This window comes from Triturus cristatus, chromosome 3_2 (genome assembly GCF_964204655.1).
Source record: "Triturus cristatus chromosome 3_2, aTriCri1.1, whole genome shotgun sequence".
NCBI lineage: Eukaryota > Metazoa > Chordata > Amphibia > Caudata > Salamandridae > Triturus > Triturus cristatus.
This window is the reverse complement of record NC_140584.1, coordinates 685683241-685707005: the sequence shown is the minus strand read 5'-3', so window position 1 is coordinate 685707005 and position 23765 is coordinate 685683241. Positions and strand designations below refer to the sequence as shown.

At 43.7% G+C, this 23765-nt stretch overlaps 1 protein-coding gene across 4 annotated transcripts in view; it reads right to left on the bottom strand.

The window, feature by feature from the left end:
• MAP3K13 (mitogen-activated protein kinase kinase kinase 13) overlaps positions 1–23765 on the bottom strand; it is a 408282-nt gene that overhangs the window by 165068 nt on the left and 219449 nt on the right. For all 4 annotated transcript variants that reach the window (XM_085648731.1, XM_085648730.1, XM_085648732.1 and 1 more), the window contains one exon: positions 21296–21856. In XM_085648731.1, coding sequence (XP_085504857.1) covers positions 21296–21856 — 561 coding nt within the window. The remainder of the gene's footprint in view (positions 1–21295; positions 21857–23765) is intronic.

The following is a 23765-nucleotide window of genomic DNA, read 5'->3' as shown; positions in this document are numbered from 1 at the left end:
CGCATGTTCATGCCTCTCCATGAAAGAAGTGCTATCTTCTGCAAGGAAAGATCAGGGTCGGACTGGCCTATGGGACAATCAGGCAATGCCCGAGGACTGATTTTTTATGCAGGTGTGGGCTGGTTTTATGACCTGCTGGGGACGGTTTTTACAGATGGTTTCCCTGATATTACCACATTTTTAGCTATCTGCCCTGCTAATGGGGCCGCTTTTATTTTGGTGCCCGGGCCTTGTTTCTGTCCCGGTCTGACCCTGGGAAGGATCAGTGAAAGCATGATGGCCTGGCTACTCCGGTGTAACCAGGATGTGGTTTTCTGCCACACAATCAAGAAGTAAATAAGCTATGTTGTGGAGGCTACAGGAATAAACTAGATTTAGCGAAGCTAGTAAGTCTCACCTTTCCAGTTTTATCTTTTTGCCGATTGTTAACAGCATCTGCTAAAAAAGAAAAAACAAATGCTTTCACCAATGCTTAAAAGCATTGGCAAAACAGCAAAGAAACAAAAAATGCCATTGCCAGGTTAGTGATGTATCCATGTGCATGTGTTACCATGCATGCACACTTATGTGTCATGATATTTCTTCACTGCATGGCAAGTCTCAGTGTGATGATGTGTGCATGTGTCACTCAAGTACGCACACATATGGGACATGACAATGAGGCTGACATTTTTAGGTTTATTTTTAATTTACCATTCCAAAATGGAGGACACGTGAGCAGTAAAAAAATTAAAAAATAAAAACTGTGTAAAAATGCATAATGTGGAAAATATAGGGCCCAACAGCAAACAGAAGCTGCTGGGCCCTCCGAAAAACAGAAATTAAAAACAAATGAAAATGAAACAGTGTGGGATCGAAGAGCAAGGGAGAAGCAGGGAAAGCAACCCAATGCCAACCGAGCAGCGCGGTGTGGAGGAATGGTGAACAGGGAGGGGCAAAAGATACGAAGGAGCCGGGAGTGGGGAAATTAAAAAGCAACAAAAAAAGCCCAGCGGAGAGGGAAGCAACAGATGAGCTGGGGTGGAAGAGCACTGAGGGGAGGGATTTTGAGCGGGGAAGCAAGACAAGGAGGGAGAGAGAGCAAGAAACACATACACTCCCAAGGAGTGCAAAAAGATAAATAAAAGAAATTGTGCCCTAAATGTAAACATTTGTTGCATTTTGATTCTACTAATCAAAAGTGTGGTAAAGAAACTATGCTCCAATGATAGCCGAAACATATTCATTCATCTCTATTAAAACGACATTACCCTCTAAGTTTGCAAACCTTAGGTTGTGTCCGAATGCCTTACTAAGAGAATTTATTAAATGCGGGGCACTCTCTGGTGTCCATATCAACTCGGGGAGGTCACAAATTACAGCATATCTTGCATCCAATTCGATACAATTCACACCAGAGTTTCCACTGCCTGATGTACTTAAATATCATGGCATCTAGATACACAGAAATAAGGATGAGGCCATATGTATAAACTACGGCACTGCGCTCAGCGTACTCATTGACCAGGTCACGCGATGGATATTGCTTCCACTATCACATGCAGGGCAAATAGGATTTGGGAGTGACATCATTAATGTTGGTACTCTCAAAACCGCTATATTTCTGACTATACCTCTCCAGCTCACATAACCCTTTTCCGCGTAACTGAGAGCTCAAACGTCAGGCTGGCATGGGTGGGAAAGCCACCTAGAGTAAAATGCTAGACCCTTACTCTGCCATTCCATTTGTGGAGAATTCGAGGCCCCTGACATGGAATTGTATTATCTGTGCAAGCAGGCACACTTTGCGATTTACGGGTATCACCCATCTCCCTTTCTTCCACATTTGGCAGCGGAAATGAAGTCAATGTCGCCGATACCCACATCCTCTTTTATTGAAACTCCCTCCCTTAAACATGTAGTAGTTCCACCCACAGTCCAGTGCATGACAAGAGCACAGAAGATGCTGTGTCGGCAGGTAGGCACAGGGTTTATTTACTTCACCTGCCTCCCTGTGAGTTACCACCCTCTGTTGCAAGCCACACATGAGAAACTCGTCAGATCCCAGCTTCAATCAAGGGAACTACAACAATAGGGCGACTTATACCGTGAGGGATCATTCCTCTCTTTAACAAATTACATGGGAGCCCCCCAGGCTCCCCTGGACCATTTCACTAATTTGCAGATACGAAGTAGGTGCAGACTGGATGTCCCCAGATTCCCTAAGAAGCACTCAACGTATGCCACCCTGGATAGGTTACTGAATGCTGAAACCACCAACCATTTGGTTTGCATACTTTATTGTTCCTCCCAGGGGAAAGCTCCCATGAGGTACTAAAGGGCTATGCTGGGTTGTGAAATATTGCTGGGACAGGCGATTTCAGATGAGGAATTGAATTTCTGTTGCTCCCAAACTGGTTTGATCTCCTCTAGCATTCGGCTTCGAGTTATTCACTGAAGGTTCCTATTGCGAGCTTACTAATCGCCAATGAATGTATACCGGTTTGGACTGAGGAAGGAAGATAACTGTGTCAGACATGGTGCATTGGGGGTGGGTTTCCTTAATCTGGCATTGCCATGTAATAGAGTACAACGATATTGGAAGGAAGTTTTGGCAGCGTTGTAGGCTATGGTGGAGAGTATGGGCCAATCAGGCACCAAATTTGCCCTTAAGGGCCTTGTTCAGAGATGTTGAGGCATCGCACAAGAAGTTCACGGCACAAACCTTGCTAATAGCTAAGAGTCCGGTGGCCTGTAGGTGGGGAAAGTGGAGATCAATCGATGGCTCAAGGACCTGATCCACAGCAATAAAGAGATGGAATTACACACTGAATTACTGACTCAACCCTTAGGACTAGAGACATTTGGCTGCCTCTGAGGACATAGCTACTGGATAATCTAGTTGACTCCAGACCCAACACTTCAGTACAAAAACAACCAGGGCAACCAGCAACCTATCTTAATGTGTAAAATAAGAATTCCTCTTACCATTTCCTCACCTTGTTTATCTATGTATATAAATGTAACTGACAGAGGCCAGGACAGTCTGGAAAGTTCAAATGCATTTTCTACTATGCCAGTTCACATTGCAGCACTATGATCATATTTGACCTACAAGCATTGTTGCCTTAAATTATTTTATTTTTTAAATTGTAAACGAAATGTGGAGCAAATGTATCTTTATCCACCAGGAGGCTCTGCTTCTTGTGCCCTTGGGGCATTTTGGTATTATATAACGGGCCACAGATGCTTGTGTAGCCATTTCTACAATACAGAGCATACTGCTGCGCATGTTTCGCTGGATCAATCACCAGAGAGCGTTCCCTCATTTGCATGGGGTCATTGCCCTTTACAAATGATAAAACACTTTGTCACTGCGCCTGCAGCCTATTACAGATGCAAGCACAGAGGTAAAGGAGCTGTCAGGAGGCAAACTGATTGTGTGCGACAGAGACGGTGCACGCTTAGAGCACCCCCATTGACACCACTCATAAGTGGGGAAGGGGGAAGAGGTCTTGGGGATCTCTTTGGCCCTTGCCTGCTCGGGTAGCTGTGGTGCCAGTTCCATGTCAGGATGCTGCCGGCACAGTAAAGGTTGGACCAGCAGCTGCAAACAGCCTCACACGAATATTCTAACCGCAAGATAGGAGCAAGTTCACGGCTGTGCTGAGGACAGCATATTTACTGCAGTAGGGTGCACTGCTTTAGTCAGCGCCCAGCACACCCATTGCATTATGCAGGGGTGTGGAATTTAATAAAATATCTACTTGTCCATGGGGCAAGTTGCTTCATAAATTTACTAGTCCTGTAACAAAATCCACTTGTCCCTTTTATGCCATGTAATGCTGCAACAAATTATGGGAGCAATCTCATTATATAAGAGCTCTGAAATAGCCTCTCAGATTATGACAGTGCTCCTTACATAGTAGGGTTTGAATACTAGCAATTCCCTTATGTTGCCACACTTCCGCAGATCTACATACTGGGGCTGAAGGTAATGGAAAGCAACAGTTCCAGGGTTGGAATGCCCTTTTGAGTCTGTGCAAACCTACTAACCTGCATGTTTTAAGGGTTTTCACCAACTCTTCTCTAATCTTTTTCCATACTGAGAAAGGTTGGATATTTACTCCTGACAATGGCAGACATAAAACTTCTTCCAGGGTTGGGAAAAAAGTGGTTGGAGGGAAAGGAAACGTACAAACACTCAGATTTTCGCATGAGTAAATCTACACCTTCAGATTTGCTCTTGCTAAAATGCAGTTCACAAATATTTACTAGGAGTACTATTACTTTTGTAAAGTCTTGTGAATTCGCAAAAGTCGTATATCTGCACTTAATCCAAGGACATGGGTGTACTTTATTTAATAATTGGGCCCTTAATTAGGTCTGGTGTTCACCATGACCTTTTGTGTTTATTAAAATGTTGTCTCTCTCTGTCTATCGACTAGCTTCACTGTGAGTGACAGCATTCAGTCCTTTCACAAGGAGCATATCGACACACATTTCATTTGTTCAGTGCCAGGAACTACTGTGCAATGTGTTTTTTTTTTTTTTAGCCCAAAACAATTTTTGTTTTTGCCAATGTTTGTTATAATGAGGAGCCAACAGCTCCTACACCAATAAGGTTTTGCAAAAACAATACCAAAACAAGTCACGCATTGACAAAACTAAAAGGCGGACCAACAATTTAAGACCTATTGGTTTTACCAATGCTTGCTTATTGTTATATTTCCCATAACCTTATTAAAACTGGTTACATTGATTTTCCATTATGCATATTTTTGGGAAATACTAGCGTGCATTACCACATTTTACTAAATAATACTGCAACACATTTTACTAAATAATACTGCAAAGAAATGGTACCTACAGTTTTCAGTAGTTTAGCGAATTTTTTTTGCGAACATTTTATTTTGAAAGCAAAGAATCATCAATCTTGCTTTCAAGCTTCTGCAAATATTTGCATTTAATCAGAGAGCATTCTGGGAGTATTATACATAGCCTCATATTGCTAAACATTGAAAACGTGTGTACACATTTTTATACTTTTAACCACTGTCAGTAGTACAGTCTGAGCTTACAACATTTACTTAGAGCGCTCACCCTATTAATAAAGCCTTTGCAGTAATGAATCATAAATACAAGTTTGAACAGCATTAACACAGGGACACAAATATTACCTTAACTGCAGGGAAATGTCTTTCCCTGATCCATAATGTGGTACTGTAAACTGGCAGACAAAGGGTTTGTACTGTAGGGGGTTGGGCCTACTTGTCACAAGGACAAAATACACATGAAAACGTGTTGCCCTGTACCCCAAACAATATGTGGCGGTTGGAACACCTATAGGGGGATATATGCACGAAGCCAGTAATAAATCGAGAAATAGAGACAGACTAGCGGGATCTGGATACCACTGTATGTACATATGTGGACTTAAGAATCGTAAAAGTGTTACGTACTCTAACATTGATGTAAACTGGAATGTTTTATATTGTTTAAATCCATGCTGCGATATATGTGAGTTAACACTAATGTTTTTTTTAAAGGCACTGATACATAAACATGCACCTTATGTATAGGTGCTAGGGGCGAAGATAGCGATTTTAAAAATCTTTCTTTTTTGCATGATGAAAGAGTACTCCACAGATGAAGGCTACATTATTGGGGTTGCTTCAGATATTTTTGTGGTAAATCAATAAGGTGTAGTTGAACCAACTGAGATGGAACCTGGGGAGCTGATGTGCCGGCTGTAGCTGTTCCTTGTGGGGAAGAGGGGTAGCAATACCATACTTCTGTGCTATGCAAAGGTAAGGCGGAAATACAGAAAGAGGAGGACAGCTGACATCCTGGCCTGAGCATGGTTTCGACATGCCGCTCTTCCTTCATTAATGGTAATCAGAGCAGGACGGGCAGTACCGGCCATTGGGTGTTTTCCCAGGAGGCTGGAAGGTTGGGGGCTGGTTTTGCTGCGGTGGGCCCGGTTTTGTTACTGGGTGCCGGTTTTGCAGTGGTGCAGCAATATCGGCCCCCAGTAGCAAAAAAAGCAAGTAAGCGTTTGCAGCCTCCCTGGTCCAGGCAGTAGTTCCCCACGGGCTGGTTGAAGAAAACTGCCAGGGCTGCTTTGGGTTCCCAGTCCAGCTCTGGTGGTAATAGCAGAATTGCCGACATGGCAAAACAGACAACACAAGTGTTTTGAAATGAAAGTAAAGTTGTGCTGCGTGATTATGTTCCCACATACTAATACTGCTTCAATTGCAAACATTCCAGCAAAGGAGCTGGACATAAAGATAAGTCTGAATGAATAATCACACCAGAAACAAATAACAGGCCAAAAGGAAATTACACTTAGATACAAATAATGCATGACAAGCCTTAAAGTAGTTGCAGTCACCCTTGTAAGAGCAGCTGAGTCTGAAAGATCCTAGTATTTAGATGTTGCTGATGCTGAGAACTGAAGGCTTTTGTTTCGGTTTCGAGGATGTTTTGTAAGTAAACCAATAAAAAGGACCTTTGCAGACTCGTGCCACTTTCATTTAATCCAGCTCTTTCTACATTTATATGTCAACAATAATGGTTATCTTGCACCAATGAACTGGCCTAGGTACACAGGTATTGGGGAATGTACTAGACTACGAGGGTTTTGCTAGAATCACCTAACTATGCTCCTACTTCAGAGTTCCCAAGAGTGATTTTCACAGAGTATTCCAGCCATAGTTTGGGATTACATTGATCAGAAACAAAGTACTATGTGAACCAAAGTAAAAAAAAAACGGACATCATCCCGGATTTAAAGTCTCTTAGGGCCGGTTATAATGATCTTCCTGAACTATCACAAGGAAGTCTACAAAATTAGCAGAGCAAATTGTCTCGGGTACTTTGCAATAGCGATACACAGCCTGATGGATTCACTCAAGCACAGGACTCAGAAGCTGGTGGTCCCTGTCAGTCAGTGCCTCCAACAATTTAATACTCAGTTCATGACATATTTAACAATTAAGATATTTGGTAGAGTGGTGAATATTGAGAAAATTCACAGTCCGAAGAGCAGGGAAGTCAGTGCTTATCTGATACATGTGCTGGCAACTTGCCCTGCATCACGTAATTGTTTGGTAGGGGTTTTCAGTAAAACTAGCAATTTATGTAATATTTCTACATAACAACCCAATAGACACTCCTGCCTGCCATTCAAGTCCTTCAATCATATACTTGTCATAGATTTAACATTTTGGATCTAGTCATGCTTGGCTTACAGTATCAAGAAAACAGCCTGAAAATTCCCTCTGCAGGTCGGTATCAATACCACATAAAAAGCTATTGGCATGAACATAAGCTACGTGTATTGAGCAGCACCAAACAGAAATTCTATTTTAAACTGGTGTGTCTGAGAGAATTTAAGTGGTAAATGGATTAACATGGATTAACTTTCATTTGGAATCGATAATTTATCAGATCCTTAGACAAAAGTTTAAGTTGTTCAATCTGAATAGGATAAGCAACAGTCAGAAAACCTGCCTTGCTTTGCTATACTGTACTGATGTTTGACATTATAGTCTATGTACCGACTTTCTAACCGAACTTAAAAAAATTAAAAAAAGAATATTAAGGGCATGTGCATGGAAATGATTAAAAACTATGAAAAAAAAAGCAACAAAAAACAAACTGGACCAATAAGATTGGCACTGTTTGCAGAATGCAAAATATAGTTTGTGAAAAAAGGACCAGGGAGTAACCTTCCAATGGAGAAGTGAAAACGGTTTGACAGACAGAAGTCAATTTAAAGCTATGCAGATTGGAGGAGAGGCGAAGCAAAGGGCAGATATCTAGTGGCTCATGGTATGTGTTAAATGCATTTAATGTGCATGTGATCGCCATAATTCCTTTGAAGAAGGCAGATTCGGGTTGATAGGGCTGGGGTTTACAATCCATGAGACACCAACAGAGCCATTATGGAGTGAATGTCTGCATCCAGCAAAAAATGTCTTGTGGTGGTACTAAAATAACATGTCCCATATGAGGCTTCCTGTGGAGAAAATTGGATGGCATGAATGTCTAGAACAAACGTTTCCATTTGCGAAATGCATAGAACAGATAACACAACCATTGACAGTCTCTTAACTGTACCATATTATGTTTTCCACCCTTTGTATCTATTGTGTTTGAATAAATCGCCTGTGTACCCAGTTCCATGTGAAGTGTTTTACCACCTGAAAGGTTTGGTCCACTCTATATAAAAGGGCTAGTACATAAATCAAACTATAACTGCCTGTAATAATTAAGAGGCTGTACTTTAGCAAGTAAGAGTCTATAACACAAGTTTATAGGCAGATATTCAAACTGTCTTTTTGTGGTGAAACTAAATTACCTCTTCATCTCCTACCTCTCCCCATTCCTCACTCTCTAAGCAGGGTTTATCCTAAATAAGACACCTGAGTCACCACTTCCCCAAGATGTTTCCTGTGTCTATTGGAAAAAGACAACCCCTTCCTATAAACTGTAAATTCCCACTTTATTTTTTGCCCTTTGTTCCATCCATGGGTTAACAGGTCTATCAAGCAAAGGCACTTTCTTTTTACAGGGTGGACTTGGGAATGTTGTGCCTGTTATTGTAAATATCAGCCGCACCCTGTCCTGTGATTTTCTTTCAGCAAGAACACACTGTTTACAGCTTGTTACAAAGGCTGTGTTGCTTGGGTTGTGTTGTTCAGCAGTCATATCTTCTAGTAATAGGTAAGCTAATATGCAGCTGCTGGGGCCTGCAAAGTACTTTTTTTTCAGTATGCGCAATGTTTAATGACGGTGATAGGGGTGGGCAGTGCTGGGGCTCATGACACCCCCGTATGTGCAGAAGTGCAGGGGCGTCTCCATTAATTATTCCTAGTCAGAGGGGCGATTTTGACTGCACTCCTCCGCTATCAGAGGTCAAAAATGTCTGATCCCTTAATTGCTGCTAATTTTGGACCACGTATTTAGTTTACTTCTGACCTCATTTTCTCGCTCAAAAGGTGGAATTATTTATATGGATATACATGGGGCATGTATGCTTGGTTAAGGAAACAGCCGTACTAGAGGAGCAGCACTTACCTAACAGTTCTTCAGTTGAGACTTTTTTTTATTTATTTATATTTTTATTAAGTTTCCATCCATACGGTGTCTCAATGCAGTAGGGACGGCAGTTACATTTTGCACATTTTCATTAGTTCTTGATACACAGACGGAGACAATAGTGTAATTCCCTCTGCTAAGAACCTGTTTACAACTGGTATCTGGTGCTAACCACCCCGCACTGTATTTAGATATAAGGATACATCTCCTAAAACAACTCACAACTGTTCAACTATAAAACGTCCGCCCCCCCCGCCCTCTCCCCCGGGGTCACGTTGAAAAGCATCTCCCTGCACCTTGTATCGTCCAAATAGTCATTACCACCCTCCTAGGCTTTAAGTAGATCACAATCCGGGATCATTCTCTGGTTCTAATCCCGTCTCTGGCCCACCTCCGTCCGTCCTTGTTCCCACCGGTGTTTGTGAAAGGGAATTCTCTCTATTGGGGATTTCTAATATCATGATCTGCCATGCCCTCGCGTCGTCTTCCAATTTTACGTCCCTACGAACCCGCCTTCTGCAGATTAACTCCGCTGTGGCCCATTCCCCTAGGTCTTTAGCCCAGTTTTCCACTGTGGGGGGCAACAAGCTCATCCAGCTGATTGCAATCCTTCTTTTAGCCAATACCAGTCCCAGCTGTGGGAACCGCCGCATGAGCTTCTTTTCTTTGGGCCTGGGAAGAAGTCCCAGAATCACCTGCTTAATGGAGCATGTCACCGTCCACCCTGTCACCTGTTGTAGACGTTCTAATGTTGATTCGCAAATAATTTCAATGTTGGGCAGTCCCAAATCATATGCAATAAAAACTGGGCATCACTATAACCACATTAAGGACAATGAGTGGAGCGATCCAGGTATATTCTATGCAATGTGTGTGGGGTCAGGTAAGTTTGGTGGACCATGTTGAATTGGGCAAGCTTAAATCTCACTTGGAGCTAATCAGTTTGACCCCCTCATGCACCTTACCCCATTCTGAATCCGTCAAAGGCTCTTCCAGCAGACTATCCCATCTGGCCTGTACTGGAAGCGTATCAGCGGGAAGGTCCTCTCTTAACGCCCTATATATATGGTACACCAATCTACGGGCCCCAGCCAGCGAGGTGAGGGCCCAGAGCGTGGCAGTTATGGCTGGTTCCTCTGGAAACGTCAGTCAGATCTCTCGTGCAATCGCCAAAATCTTTGCATACTGGAGGTATTGTCCCCGTCCCAAACCAAACATCTACTCAGCTTCCTCCCTAGAGAGGAACCGTTGCCCCAGGTATAGGTCCCCCATCTTGCAGCATCCTTCCTCCGTCCAGCTATTAATAGCCATAGTTTGAGTTATTCGTTTGAATGGTATCAGTGCCCACAGCGGAGCATCCTGGGCACATTGCGAACGTTTCACCACAGTTTTGATTGCGATTGCCCATATTTCGGCCAAATGTCTACTAATACAAGGGAAGCACGTGGGCAACCTCGAACCCATCATAAGGATATCAGATAGGGGAATCCCTTGATAAGTGCCTTCCAGCAGCCGCTTCTCCCAACAATCGTTCTCATCGAGCCACTGCACTGCATGCAGAAGTTGCGTCCTATATAGTAATGGGTGAACCTGGGCACCACCTCCAATCCCCATTTTTCCTAAGTCCTCTGTAGTGTATCTAGCTTCACTTTCTTCCTTTTGGATCTTCATAGGAGGTCCACCATCAACCGATCCAGTCTGTGAAAATACTCCTCTGGGATACGATAAAGAGAATTTTGTATGACGTATAAGCAGCGCGGGAGGACCACTATTTTTATTAGGGCAATCCGTCCCATCAGAGATAAAGAGAGGTCTCGCCAAAACTCAGTGGATTTATGAACTCCGTCCACACATCTCCCCACATTATTTACTAAGTAGGCTTCCTGCATGTGTGTCAGTCGAACCCCCAGTTAGCGCACTGTGTCAGTGACTCAACTCATACCAACTATAGGTAGGGCTCCCTCCTCCACGTCCCGCAGGCTGCCCATGGGGCAAAGTTTAGATTTCTCTGGTTTGAGACAGAGTACCGAAATTTCACCAAAGCTAGTCAGCTCCTGGAGGAGCTCTGGTATTGCCATCTCGGGGTGTCGTAGGTACACCATGTAATCGTCGGCATACACTGACACAACATGCACCGTCGTCCCCAGCCAAATCCCCAACGCTCCATCCCTCATCTGAGGGTAATCGCCAAAGGCTCCATTGCAAGGGCGAAGGGGAGCAGCGACAATGGGCAACCCTGTCAGGTACCCCGTTGGAGAGCCAGCTTGTCCGATACCTAATTCCAAAGGCGAATCAGGACCGTGGGTTTATGATAAAGTAAATGTAGCCATCTTAGATAGTTATCCCCCAGTCCTGTCCGGGCAAGTACCATCCACATATAATCCCACTCAACCGAGTCAAAGGCCTGATGAATATCTAAAAGACACAGAGCTCACTCCGACTCCCGGAGATCCGGCGCATCCCATATATGTGCGAGTCTGCATAAATTTGGTGTAGTATTTCGACCGAGGAGAAACCCAGAGTGGTCCGGGTGGACCAAATCAGTCACGTACGGCAAAAGTCGTGCCGCGAGGACACTGCTCAGTATTTTCTCATCAATATTAAGAGGGATATAGGCCTGTAAGAGCTCGGGGAGTGGGAGTCCCTATCCTGCTTAAGAATCATGGAAATAAGTGCTTCCTTCATGGTATTAGGAAGTGCCCATCTGTCTAGGGCTTTGATAAATACCTCTAGGAGGTGATCTACCTACTCTGGAGCAAACCTCTTATTGAACTCGGCCGGGAAACAGTCGCTCCCGGGATATTTTTCAGCCGTTTAATAGAGGTCAGAATTTCGTCCCTGTTGAGAGGCGCCCCAAGGACCTCAGCCTCATCATAACCAAGTGTAGGAAACTCTATATCAGTGAAAAATTAGTGAAATGGAAGAGGTACGACGCGGGCCACTGTCGAACAAGACTGTTGTAGGTGTGACGCAAATTCACTAATAATCGCAGCCTGTGTATTCACTAAGTTCCCCTTGGTATCACGGACCTGTAACACCGGAGCGTTTTCCGTCTCCGTCCTAATCAGTCGAGCTAACAACGCGCCCCACCTGTCACCCTCCATATGAAGCCTCTGGCTGTAAGCGGTGTATTTGTGTTTCTCTAGTCGCGACCAAGCTTCAAGTAACTCCCCGTTAACACGCTTCCACTCTGTATCAGTAGGGGTCCGATGCAGTGTGGTCTCTAGGGTTTTCAAACATTTTTCTAAGGTGTCTATATCTGTAGTAAGCTGGTGGTAAACCCCATAGATGGTATTCATAAAGACCCCCCCCCGAGAACCACCTTCATGGCCTCCCACTCTGTGGCTCTTGTGACGGTGGACCCCCAGTTCTCCCCAAAGTAATGCCCTATAGCCGCTCTCACAGCCTGTGCATGGGGGGGTCTGTAAGGGCCTCAGCGTGAAGCCGCCATAATGGGATGGGTGGTCTTCCCGGCCCGGAGGTCAGGGTCAACAGCAACGGACCGTGATCGGATAAATATCGCCGTGGGTAAGAAATGGAGCCTGTCATGGCAACAAGGCCTGCAGTAAGGTAGCACTTATCAATCCGAGAGAAGGTATTGGCTGCGGGAGTACAACAGGAAAATTCCCTCCTATCAGGGTTATGCGCTCTCCACTCATCCCCTAACTGCATTCCCTGTAAAATGCCCATAAGAGATTTGACCATACGGGGCTTGGTGTTGTCTCTGGGGGGTTCCCTATCCAGTGTCCCATCTAGCACACAATTGAAGTCACCAAAAAGGAGAATTTCTGCCCCCATGTACGGTGTCGCTGCCTTGAGAACTGTCTGATAAAAATCGGGGCAGTCAAAATTGGATGCAGACACATTAACGATACACAATTCTTTTCCTTCCCACCTCCCGAACAGAATAACATACCGCCCTTCAGGGTCCAGGACATGGTGTTGGTGCTGAAAAGCACTCCTGCTGCCACCCACACCAATGCCCCCTTGCAAAGCCAGAATAGGATGTGGCATAAATCTGACCCGCCACCGTTTACGTAAAAATTTAGTAGTGTTCCCCCAAATATGTGTCTTTAGGAAAGCGTGTACTCTGCAGCATTTTTCTAAACCTGCCATCCCTCGGATATTCCAGTTAAGGAACTTTAGTGATTGTACTGTCATGGCAAAGTGGTGAAATTTCCTAGGAGTATATCTCGCTCTGCTCAGGGTGTCCCTCCCATCTCGTCCAGAACTGGTACACCTGGGTGTACTCCCGTGTGACCCCAAAGATTCCCAAACAGACTAACAAACATCCAAGAACTAAAACAGTAAAAATCCCCCCCCCCCCATGGGCAGCAGTGTAAATGTGAATATACAGGTCCATATAAGCCACCATACATACCGCCCCAAACCACCCCCCTTCCCTACCCATAACAATGAACCGCTGTGCAAGAGAGTTGGTTACACCGGGATGCGAGATTACTCTCAAGCTTCCCTGGCGTACCTAGTCTCTGATGGGGGGGCCTCGCTGCTCCAATGGCAGCACACGTTATCAATACTTTCAAACATCGACTGGACCTTCGACCCATGAGTCTATGTAAAGAAGGAAGGAGAAACTCAATGCCACAACAATCAAGAGGCCCCCTCCCCACACTCAAAATGCCCGCCCCCCGGAGTCCACTATAATTCAACAGTCCAGGCTCCCAGACCAATGCACATCCCGAAGAATCATAGACTTATCTGTACAGTTCAGCAGCTGATGCACACCTTCCCAAAGCTCAGTCCTGTTCACTGCCTGTACCACGCGTGCCTAGTTCAAGTTCTGGCGTCGCCTCCACCGAGTCCGGGATAACCTCAGGGTCTGAGGCCTGCAATGTGCCATCACGTAGAACCGTGATCCGTCCCAAGCTCATCGTTCTCTTCTTGGGGGCTTGTTTCGAAGGCTGCCTACGACTCCTTGCGGGGGACTGTAAAAGGATTCGACCCAGCGGAGGTCGTAGAGGGAACCAGACGTCTCCCCACCGGAGCTCTGGTGTCCAACCAGTCTCTCGCTTTGTCCGCCATGAAAAAGAATAAGACCCAACCTTCATTTTCAGTTCAAATCTCTGAGCCGTTGTTTAATTGCAATGAAAGTCTTCCTCTGCTCCTGGACTCTTTGGGTGTAGTCAGGGTATATTGCTATGGAGTGTCCCTCAAAAATGAACCGACGTCCGCTGCGGGAGAGCTGAATCAGAAGGTCCCTGTCCCTATAACTGAACAGCTTAGCGAGGATAGCTTGAGGAAGAGCTCCAGGTCTGGGGGGAGCCACCAGCGCCATGTGCGCTCGCTCGACACTAAAGAATTTCGACAGCTGTTTGGGAGCCATTTCCCAGACGATCCAGTCCTCCAAAAAGAGGTCCACCGCTGTGCCCTCCGCCTTCTTGGGTAACCCCACAAATCTTAGGTTCCCCCTTCTGGACCAGCCTTCTGAGTGTTCAGCCCGGTCATCGAGCTTGATCACCTAGCGTTTCAGCTCCACCACCGTGGCACTAAGCTTCTTGATCTCCTCCTTCAGGACCTCTGTGTCCCTCTCCGTGACCACCACCCTGTCTGAAACTTTCCGTAGGTCGCATCTTAGCAGGTTCACATCGATAGCCACGACATCGATCTTTCGGATCATGTCATCTCTGGTCGACTGCACTGCGCGGATAACGTCCACCAGCGTCAGAGAATCTTTGCCAGCTCCCTCCAATACTCCTTTTCCGGTGCTCAATCGTCAATTCTATCCTCCGGGCCGTGTGATATGGGCTGGGCATAGTTCAGGATTTTGTTGGCTTGTGATTTTGTCACTTTGACTTTGCCCATGTTGGCCGGTTCAGTGAACCGATTATACCTTAACCTGCTCTACCTCTCGGGGGGGGGGGGGAGAGGGGGAGGGGGGAAACAGGCAATATCTTATCCCGTTGGGAGCAGGCCCAGCAGGGGTTTGAGTGTCAGGCACGCTGAACGGTGTTTTCGCAGACCCCTAACTACTCAGGATGATGGGCATGACCACTGGACACTATGCGGCTGTTTGACTCCGTTCCCCAATGGGAGGGGACGTCCTGCCAGAGAGCGTACGTCGGACTCCAATCTAGTTAGGCCAGCCTCCCCCGTCCGATCCTCAGGTCTCTTCGGCGGAGAAGAACTTCCCAGGTCTAGTCTCCTACAGTCGATCAGCCCCAGGGTCTTGGGCCCTCGAATCCTTCTGCATGCCCATAATAACAAATCGGGTCCCAAGAAAAGCGTCCCCTCCATTTCTCAGAGCGCCTACCCAGTAGGGCCTGCACCCCAGGCTATTTGTAATGAGCAGACAAACTCCGACAAATGGGGGATCTCAGCAGGAGGCACAGGGACAGTAGTCTACTCACTAACCTCGCCTGCACGGTCCTCTCATCAGCTGTTCCCACCACAGACCACCAGCAACCGCAGGGGTCCGTGGGGCACGTCGGCCCGCTCCCTCTCCCATGCCTACTCAGGGGGCCCCAGCCACTGTGAAGGGCGCCGAGCACCAGCATAGCGAATATCCCACGTCCTGCTTCTCCAGCACAGAGGTGGTCCTCCGAGCCGCTTCACCCACCGGAGGATCCTTACTGGCAGTCAGGGCGGCGAACGTAACATGCCTTTTTCCGCAGGGTGTGAGGGGCCTACAATGCCGACAAACTGATACGGCAGGTGTGGAGCTTCCTCAAAATGGCGCCCGCAGCGTCGTGCAATCAGTGCTCCAGGCTGGAAATCACAAGCCTGGCAGCTCTACCCTCTGTAAAGCCGTAGTCGAAGGTCTCCCACTGTATCAGGAACGTGTTATCAGCCGACACACGCCAGGATTCCACAGGATATTTGATGAAATTCAGGCCGCCGCACAGAACTCTCACAGAGCACGTATACGCGGTCATGCCTCGAAGCCACCCCCCCTCTTCAGTTGAGACTTAAGACTGATGAGTAGTCAAGCCCCTTTTTTATCATCTCTGACTTTTTTTTTTAAAAGAGAGGGGTTCTCTATGCCTGTTTTTCTGGTTAATTCTATTTTATTGACCTAGATTAATTGGACCAGAATATTCAATAGTTTAAAATATGGGTTCAGTCAAATGTTTTTCTCATAATATGTCTTGACAACAGTTATGCTTTTAGGAGATTTAGTTTAAGTGGGTAAGGTTTCTTGAGGTCCTCAATTTCTCAAGTACCCATTCTTCTATTTAACAGGAAATGTTCTTTCCTTGGGATGATATCAGTGGTGTGCCTTCCTTGCACAAGGATGGGTAAACACTTGCAGAAGAAGAAACCACTACCTCCTCCCTTCTTAAGCGAGGACTTCCCGGATAGCGTGAAGAGGATTAGGGGGTGGGAGGAATGTCACCTGCCCCCTCAGACTGATAAATATTTGTAAGAGATGTCGAAAGCACAAAGTCTTACACCGAACACAGGGAAAGGTTCTCTTCTCCCCAGTCTCCTGATTATTCAGACAGCTCTCAGTTTTTGGTATTTTCTCCTTTTTACTGCTCCTCTTGGGCATCTCCATATTAGGACGAGGAGCAGGGAGGTTTTCCTGGTGATTTTACTTCGGAGGGAAGTATGCACAGAGAGAAGATATGAAGTCATCAATATTTTGCAACTGTCTTCTAATCTAATGTTGCCAGCTGATGAGGAGCAGCCTTCAATTAGTGGGTATTGGATTTGGCAGTTTCAAAAACCTTCTTTTACTAAACTTCCAGTGATGCCAGATGTCGACAACCTTTTGAAGAGGTAATGGAAACCCTAATAGGATAGCAAGGCTGAGATTTGTGGATAGATTATATCCTTTGGCCAAGTGAGATTTCAAACTTTCTCAATCAATGGTACTGATCGTCTTCTGGCTAATTTGGTCGGGCAGCCTTCTCTTCTCACAAAGGACATTATGATTTCTGACCCCATTGATAAGAAAGCTGAGATGGCTGTGAGGTGAGCATATGCTGGGTTGAATTTGTCAATGAGAGAAGAGATATATGCAGCATATGCTTCTCAGTCCCTGGTTAATGATTTTCAGACACAGTCTTCAGATATTCAGTAGGGAAAAGGATGCACTCAGTTTGGGTTGCCTGGAAATCCAAGCAAACTTTATATTATAGATTGTTTTTAATCATCTCGAGCATCAGCTATGGCTTCTGGTCGGATAGTGGCAGCTAGAAGCCACTTACATTTGAGAGGATGGAAGTCAAATGCAAAACAAAAGAACTGTTTCTAAAGAATGTCATTTGGTGGGAGTAGACTATGGAGAAGAGCTGAAGAGGTCTTACAGAAGTCTTTTAAGAATCAGATACAAGTTTTCTGTAAAGAATAAGATGTTCTTTGCAAAGAATAAGAGGGGTAAACATGAAGTATTTTTATACTAGATCTTGGTTTCAGCCTAAGGGTGCCCACAGCAATGACTCCTGATGGAAGTCAAATGAGGAAAATTACATCAAAAGCAATGCCCTGACTACGCCAAAGTAGAAGTGCACATGATTAGAATGGTCGGGAGGTGATCTACCTCCATTTCTAGACCTGTGGAAACAATCAGTAACTGACAGATGAACATTGAACATTCTTTCTCATGGATATACAACCGATTGGTTTCTGTCTTCTCAGAGGTTCCATTCCATCCAGACTCCTTGGCCTTACTTTTTTAGAACCCTTAACTGAATAGTTTTGAAGACAATGTTACCCTGACCTTGGACTCTATTTTCTCCTCCTTTTCGCAGGGATCAGGAGATTATTCAACCTGCTAGGTTTGTTTCTTCAGACTCTCAGATTCATCTTATGAATGTTATAAGAGGTTTGAAAATCTATCTGCATAATACAGCGCTTTTAGACAGTGTGAAAGATTGTTTGTTAACTCTTGTTTAGAAATGAGAGGTTATGCCTTCCTAATCTATTCCTAGTCAATGGATCAAACTATTTCCCTAGTATACTTGGACTCTGGGACGGATTCTCCAGGAACAGTGCATGCCCTTTCTACCAGAGGTATAGCTGCTTCATAGGCAAAATGGGCAATTGTTCCAATAAAGATATTTGCAAGGCTGCTACTTGGGATACTCCCTATATTTGTGTGCTGCAATATAGATTAAATATAGCTCATTGATCAAAATTGAGTTTTGGTAATGAGATGCATTCCACAGTAGCCTGATAGGCATTCTGTCTGAGTAGCAGTATGTTTTGGGGAGTGTTCACCTTGGTGTGGTAATGCACACATATATTTTGCCTCCCTCATGGCTGTCTTTGGTTTTGTAGTAAGCCTTAAGAGATCCTTATTAGACTGTGATATAGGCATTTAACTTGTGTACATCCTCATAGAGTAAAGAATTGGATGAGGAAGGCAATAAGCAGGTAATGTCTGGATTATTTACGGCTAATCTTCATTACTCTGATCCTTCTTCCTTATACCAGTACTTCTGACTCTACTACCATTCCTACCTCACAGTTTTCATCAGTGTTTCTAATAAAGAGCTTGTTATTACAAGAAATACCTAAAGGTGAGTTTAGGATTTATAGGAAGGGATTGTCTATTTCCAAAGGACAAACAAAACAGCTTGGAGAGTGGGGACTCATGGGTTTATACAAGATATGCATCATCGAGTAATTACTCAGAAGAAAAAGAAGAATCGAGTAATGAAGATTATTACTAAGTAATTAACCAGTAATCAATTAAGTAATCCAGGCCTTATTTGTGAAGAACAATAATGAACACTAACAAAAAAGATGGAATGTCAAGTTGCACCATGATACAAGTGGATAGACATTAAAACTGGTATTTCTAAGAAACAAAAACTGGAAAAGAGACAGAGTCGTCCAGATGTTTAAGCCTCTGTCATCAATGACTCCTCTCGTTTCAGGGTCCCCAAACTTTGGATCATAAATGATTCCCTCTTTAGAGACGCCTGTTATTACCTCAATCAAATTTATGTTATGTGTTCCATCTAGTAATTATGCCAGCCTGTTATTTTTGGGACATATAATGTGAATTAGGGCTGTCTGTTCTTTTGTTAGCTTTACTCAGAAATGTGTGTTTGAAAAACAAAATGAACGTTAACAAATTAAGGTAAACATAAATGAAAAGCAACACAGTGTTAATTTCCTAATTAGCTAGTTGTTTACCTCCCAAAATCCTGTTTACCAAAAATGCCTTTTGCGTGTTGATAGCTATGATTGTTGTAATTTTTGTGTACCATGATACCTTTATAAAAAATATACATGTCAGTTGACAAGACTGATTGCTTACAAAAAGGGAGCAATTGCAGCTACGTTCCAAATCTACCTGACATCACCCAGTCATTTGTAACATATTTAGCAATTCCTCGCTTTTTAGCCAGTACCATTTTGCATGCCTTTTTAAGCGACACATATAATTGTAATATCAAAATAAAAACCCTAGAATGCAAATCGACTGGTTGACTAAGTCAAAAATGACATGGACGTTATGGTGTTTAGAAAATGTACTGCACCTAAATTTTGCTCAAGTGATTACTCTATAGTTCTGCGCTACTAAAAGAGAAACATGCAAACGCAACATATGTTTGAGACGTATCAAGGTGGGGAATGAGTTTGAATGCGTCCTTCATTGTTCAAGCAAGTTTGACACTCCCACATTAGCCTCAGAACTCCTCTTTTTTGCACAAAACAAACAATTAGCAGATAATCACATTTGAAAAGTAGAACTGGCATGTCAGACCCACTAGATGCCAAAATCAAGTTGTGTTATCAGAAGGGTCAACAACTGTGAGCATAAATAGCAGGGAAATACATTGAGCGGAACTTTCTCTCATACATAATTATTGTGGAAATGATAAAAAACTGATAACTGTATTTATTAATGTGATGACAAGCCCAGCACTAATGAAAACTACTGGCAATAGTAAATGTCATAGCATCCTACACTCCTACTTATAAAAACAGTGACTGATGTGTGTGGGTTGACATAACTGGGCTGACATAGCTCACAAGAAAGCTACAAATATGTTTGGTGCTTTGTCACACATTTTATACTCAAATTTTAAAATAAATTTGCCTGAACTTCTCGGCTCAGACAAGCCAAGCAGAGAGGGAAAAGGGGAAAACTAGAAACACAATGGATTTCGTAAATAACACATTGTGTGGGAAACCTAGTAAGCTGTGATTTGTCTTAATTTCATACCACCTATACTGTAAAAACAATATAATGCAGCAACATTAAGTGCAGTTCTCGCCACACAATATTTGCCCCAAGTTTGCAATTAACATCAGCATGGCTTTTAAGGATACATCAGCATTTAAGAAAATAGGCACTGGATGAGCGGTCACTTGCGCCAATTGCAACAGTTAGTAATGCATGCAATCCAAACAGTAAAGCATTTAATACAGACATATTTCTCCAAGCCTGGCCCTAAAACACAGAGAAAATTAACACAATTCCAAATCGAAACGCTACTATTTTATCACCCTGGAATTAAACACTTCCTCCATTCAAAACTCACCTCTACCTGAATGGCTATTTATTTCTGAAATGTGAAAGACCTACCGAATTCTGGAATGCCCTATACCATTAAATGTATGCTTTTAAACCCTATAATTCTAATCACAGCTAGTTACCTGATGGGTTCCTACGTGCGAGAGGAAAAAGAAACATTTCATTATAGTTAGATGGGAAATGTCAAAAAGGCGTTTCAGGTCAGGTCTCCTAGACATCCAGTCAGGAGGAGGAATGCCCATCACTCACTGATAGGTTCCTTGGGACATGCAGAATAAGAAAGTATCACTTTTTTAAATGATTCCCTGTGATTTTAGGATCAGGACTAAATTTGAGCTGCTGGTTGCAGGTGGGGTCCAGGATTTACTTTTCACCATGCAAAAGAGAAAAAATGTGAAAGGCATGATGGGAGAAAGAACTGAACAGTTTTCTTATAAGTATTGAAAAACAACCTTTTAAATGTTCTTGATTCCTTAAATGTGTAAACCGGAATCAGCACTTGGGTTACACCAACAAATATCCTGGATACAGTGATGAAAAAATTAACTATTTTGTCTTGATACAATAAAAGGCAAAGAAGGTAAAAGTGAAGATATCAATAGACAGAGTCTACAATCACCCTAACATTAACAGAATCAATAAATCTAATGTCAAAACAGTTAATGTTGATACAAAAATGTTTATATTCAGAGTCGTTTTACCTAATCTGATTCTATCAGAGTATCTATTGCTCAAGTTGCGGAACCTAAGACTCACCTTGCTGCTGAAGTTTGTAGTCCGTTGAGTATGCTTTCCCTATGATATTCCACACAGGCCTAAGGCATCCAAAAAGGCCTTCCAGGAATCCACCGCTTCCACTCCCACTTCGGGTGAAATGTATCTTAATGTCTTCAGTTGAAATATTGTTCCCTCCATTCCTTGTGGGATTGTTCCCCTGTGGTCCAGGTGTTTCAGTTTCTTCGTGCTCCCTCAGTTGTAGAACAGTGTTCTCAAACTGGTCCCTTGAGTCTTCACTAATACTGGTCAACCCTCCAGCAATTACTGGACCATTTGTGCTCTCAACATAGTCTCCCTGAAATAAAGTGTTCTCCCGCAGGTCTTCAAGAATCTCAACTGAAGCATGATTACCAGTGTGTGCGTGCTCCACGCAGGACTCAATAAAGTGCTTTTCTTCATTTACAATTTCACTGATTAAGTTTGGAGACGAAGACCAGCCTAGGGGCTCATGAGGAGCGGCCATAGTACCATGAGTGTGCATGAGGTGGTCAAAAATTATATCTCCTTGCAAAATTTCCTTGTGGGAAAATCCACCAACATCTGGAACAAAAAGAAAACCAATATCATAAATCCTAATGTGTGAGGCTTAACACATTCATCAGCAAATTATATTTAATAACAAATAATATTCATCTCTAGTTTATTATTTAAACAATTGTAATACAATTTAAATATTTGATACTGATTTCGTAGACACCAAAATCTTCCAGTCATGTTTTCATGGATGCCAATTCATACAAACGACTGTGGTAGTGGATGGGAGACCACACACCTTTTGACCTCTTTTGACAGCACAAAGCTGACATTTTATTATGCCCTTATCCATCCAAACAGCCTCCTATTTGCTGCTGACCAGCTGGAGAAAGACAAAGTAAACAGTAGTGCTCAAGCTTCGTTTACTTTCAGTTCCTGCAGCAGGCTTCACGACCCCCTGTGGGTGGACAATGGCAGTGGTAGAGGTAGGGAACTAAAAAGCACATAGCAGATGTCACCTATGGAAAAATCCATTTTAAGATCTAAACTGATGAGTAACGAAGTGCAAAAAAATACTTAGAGCAATACCTGCCCCTCAGGATAATAGAAACTAGAAATAACATAACATGACAAGTGTATTTGTAAAGCACACATTCACCGCTACAGGTATCTTGACCCTGAAAAATATATGTTTACTGTTACCCAACTCAATGGTATCTAAATCATAATGAATCCTAGTTCTTCCTATCACACGCTTCAAAATATGTGACTACACCTCAGTAGCGGCTGCTGTGTAGGCGCAGTGGTGGAGCGGGGGCTGGGGACGACTACGGGGAGGTGGGGGGTAAAAAAGGTAAATATTTAAAAGAAAAAGAACTTACCTTCCGCCTGCAGTCCGACGCTCTACTGCATTTCCTCTCCTCGCTGCAGCTGAGGCTTCCAGCCTCCCCCGCGGCCAATCCTGATGCTGCTTTCAAGTTAGAGAGCAGTGTCAGGATTGGCCTGCTCGCTGGGAATTTGCGCTCCAAGGGAGACTGGGAGCCTGTGCTTTGCTGTCTCTAACCCAGCAACTCAGCTGGGTTGGAGATAGCTCAGTGCTCATGTGGACACATGCGCACTGATAGAAGTGTTGCCCACCACTCCCTCTCCCGACTGCCCTGAAAAGGCCCCGCCCCCAGGATGCAGCACATAGAAGTTGAAAAATAAAACGATAATATGCTTGTTTTTTTATTGTTGCACTTTTGAGGGCGGCGGGGGATACGCTCCTCAACCATAGCGGAGGAGTCGCTACTGCTACACCTATACAGTTGTCAATAAAATCTCCTCATAATGAACATCACAGTGCTTTTTCTCTCTGAAAAATTCCATATTTTTAAAGAAATCAAATGTATTTGTTTACAAAGATCTGAATAGACACTGGGCGCTCTGATTAAACATGAATCAAGGCTGAAAGCCCTTCCCACAACCAATCACAGGAGGCGACATTGGATATGAACAAGTTATTTGTCGCTAGCTTTTTCCTTGTAGATATTTTGGGACAATTTTAAAGTTAGAGAATTCTTAATTTCAGAAAACTTTCAATCTACATTAAAGTATATTTCTGTGTTAACGGAGGTGTTAACCGAATTGTAAAAATACACAAACACGGTTTCCTAATACTAATCAAGGACTCTTAGTTTTCTTCTGTTCTGAATGTGCTCTTAAATTCTCCTGGGAAAATACAGTGGTGGAATCTGCTAACAGAAAGCTAAATAAAGCACCAGCATAATTGCCTGTGTAAATCGTTCTTGGTGGTCTTTTTCATACTGTGCATTACTGGGCATTAATAATTCATCATTCATTTTCTCCTTACCTGAAAGTAAGCTACGTGTGGAGGTTTGCTTCATAAGTAGCATAGATGTAGATCAGCTCACATTTTAGTGTGACCACTGGGTCTAAAACCCAATGACACCCACCACTTTTACCCTCTACTTTT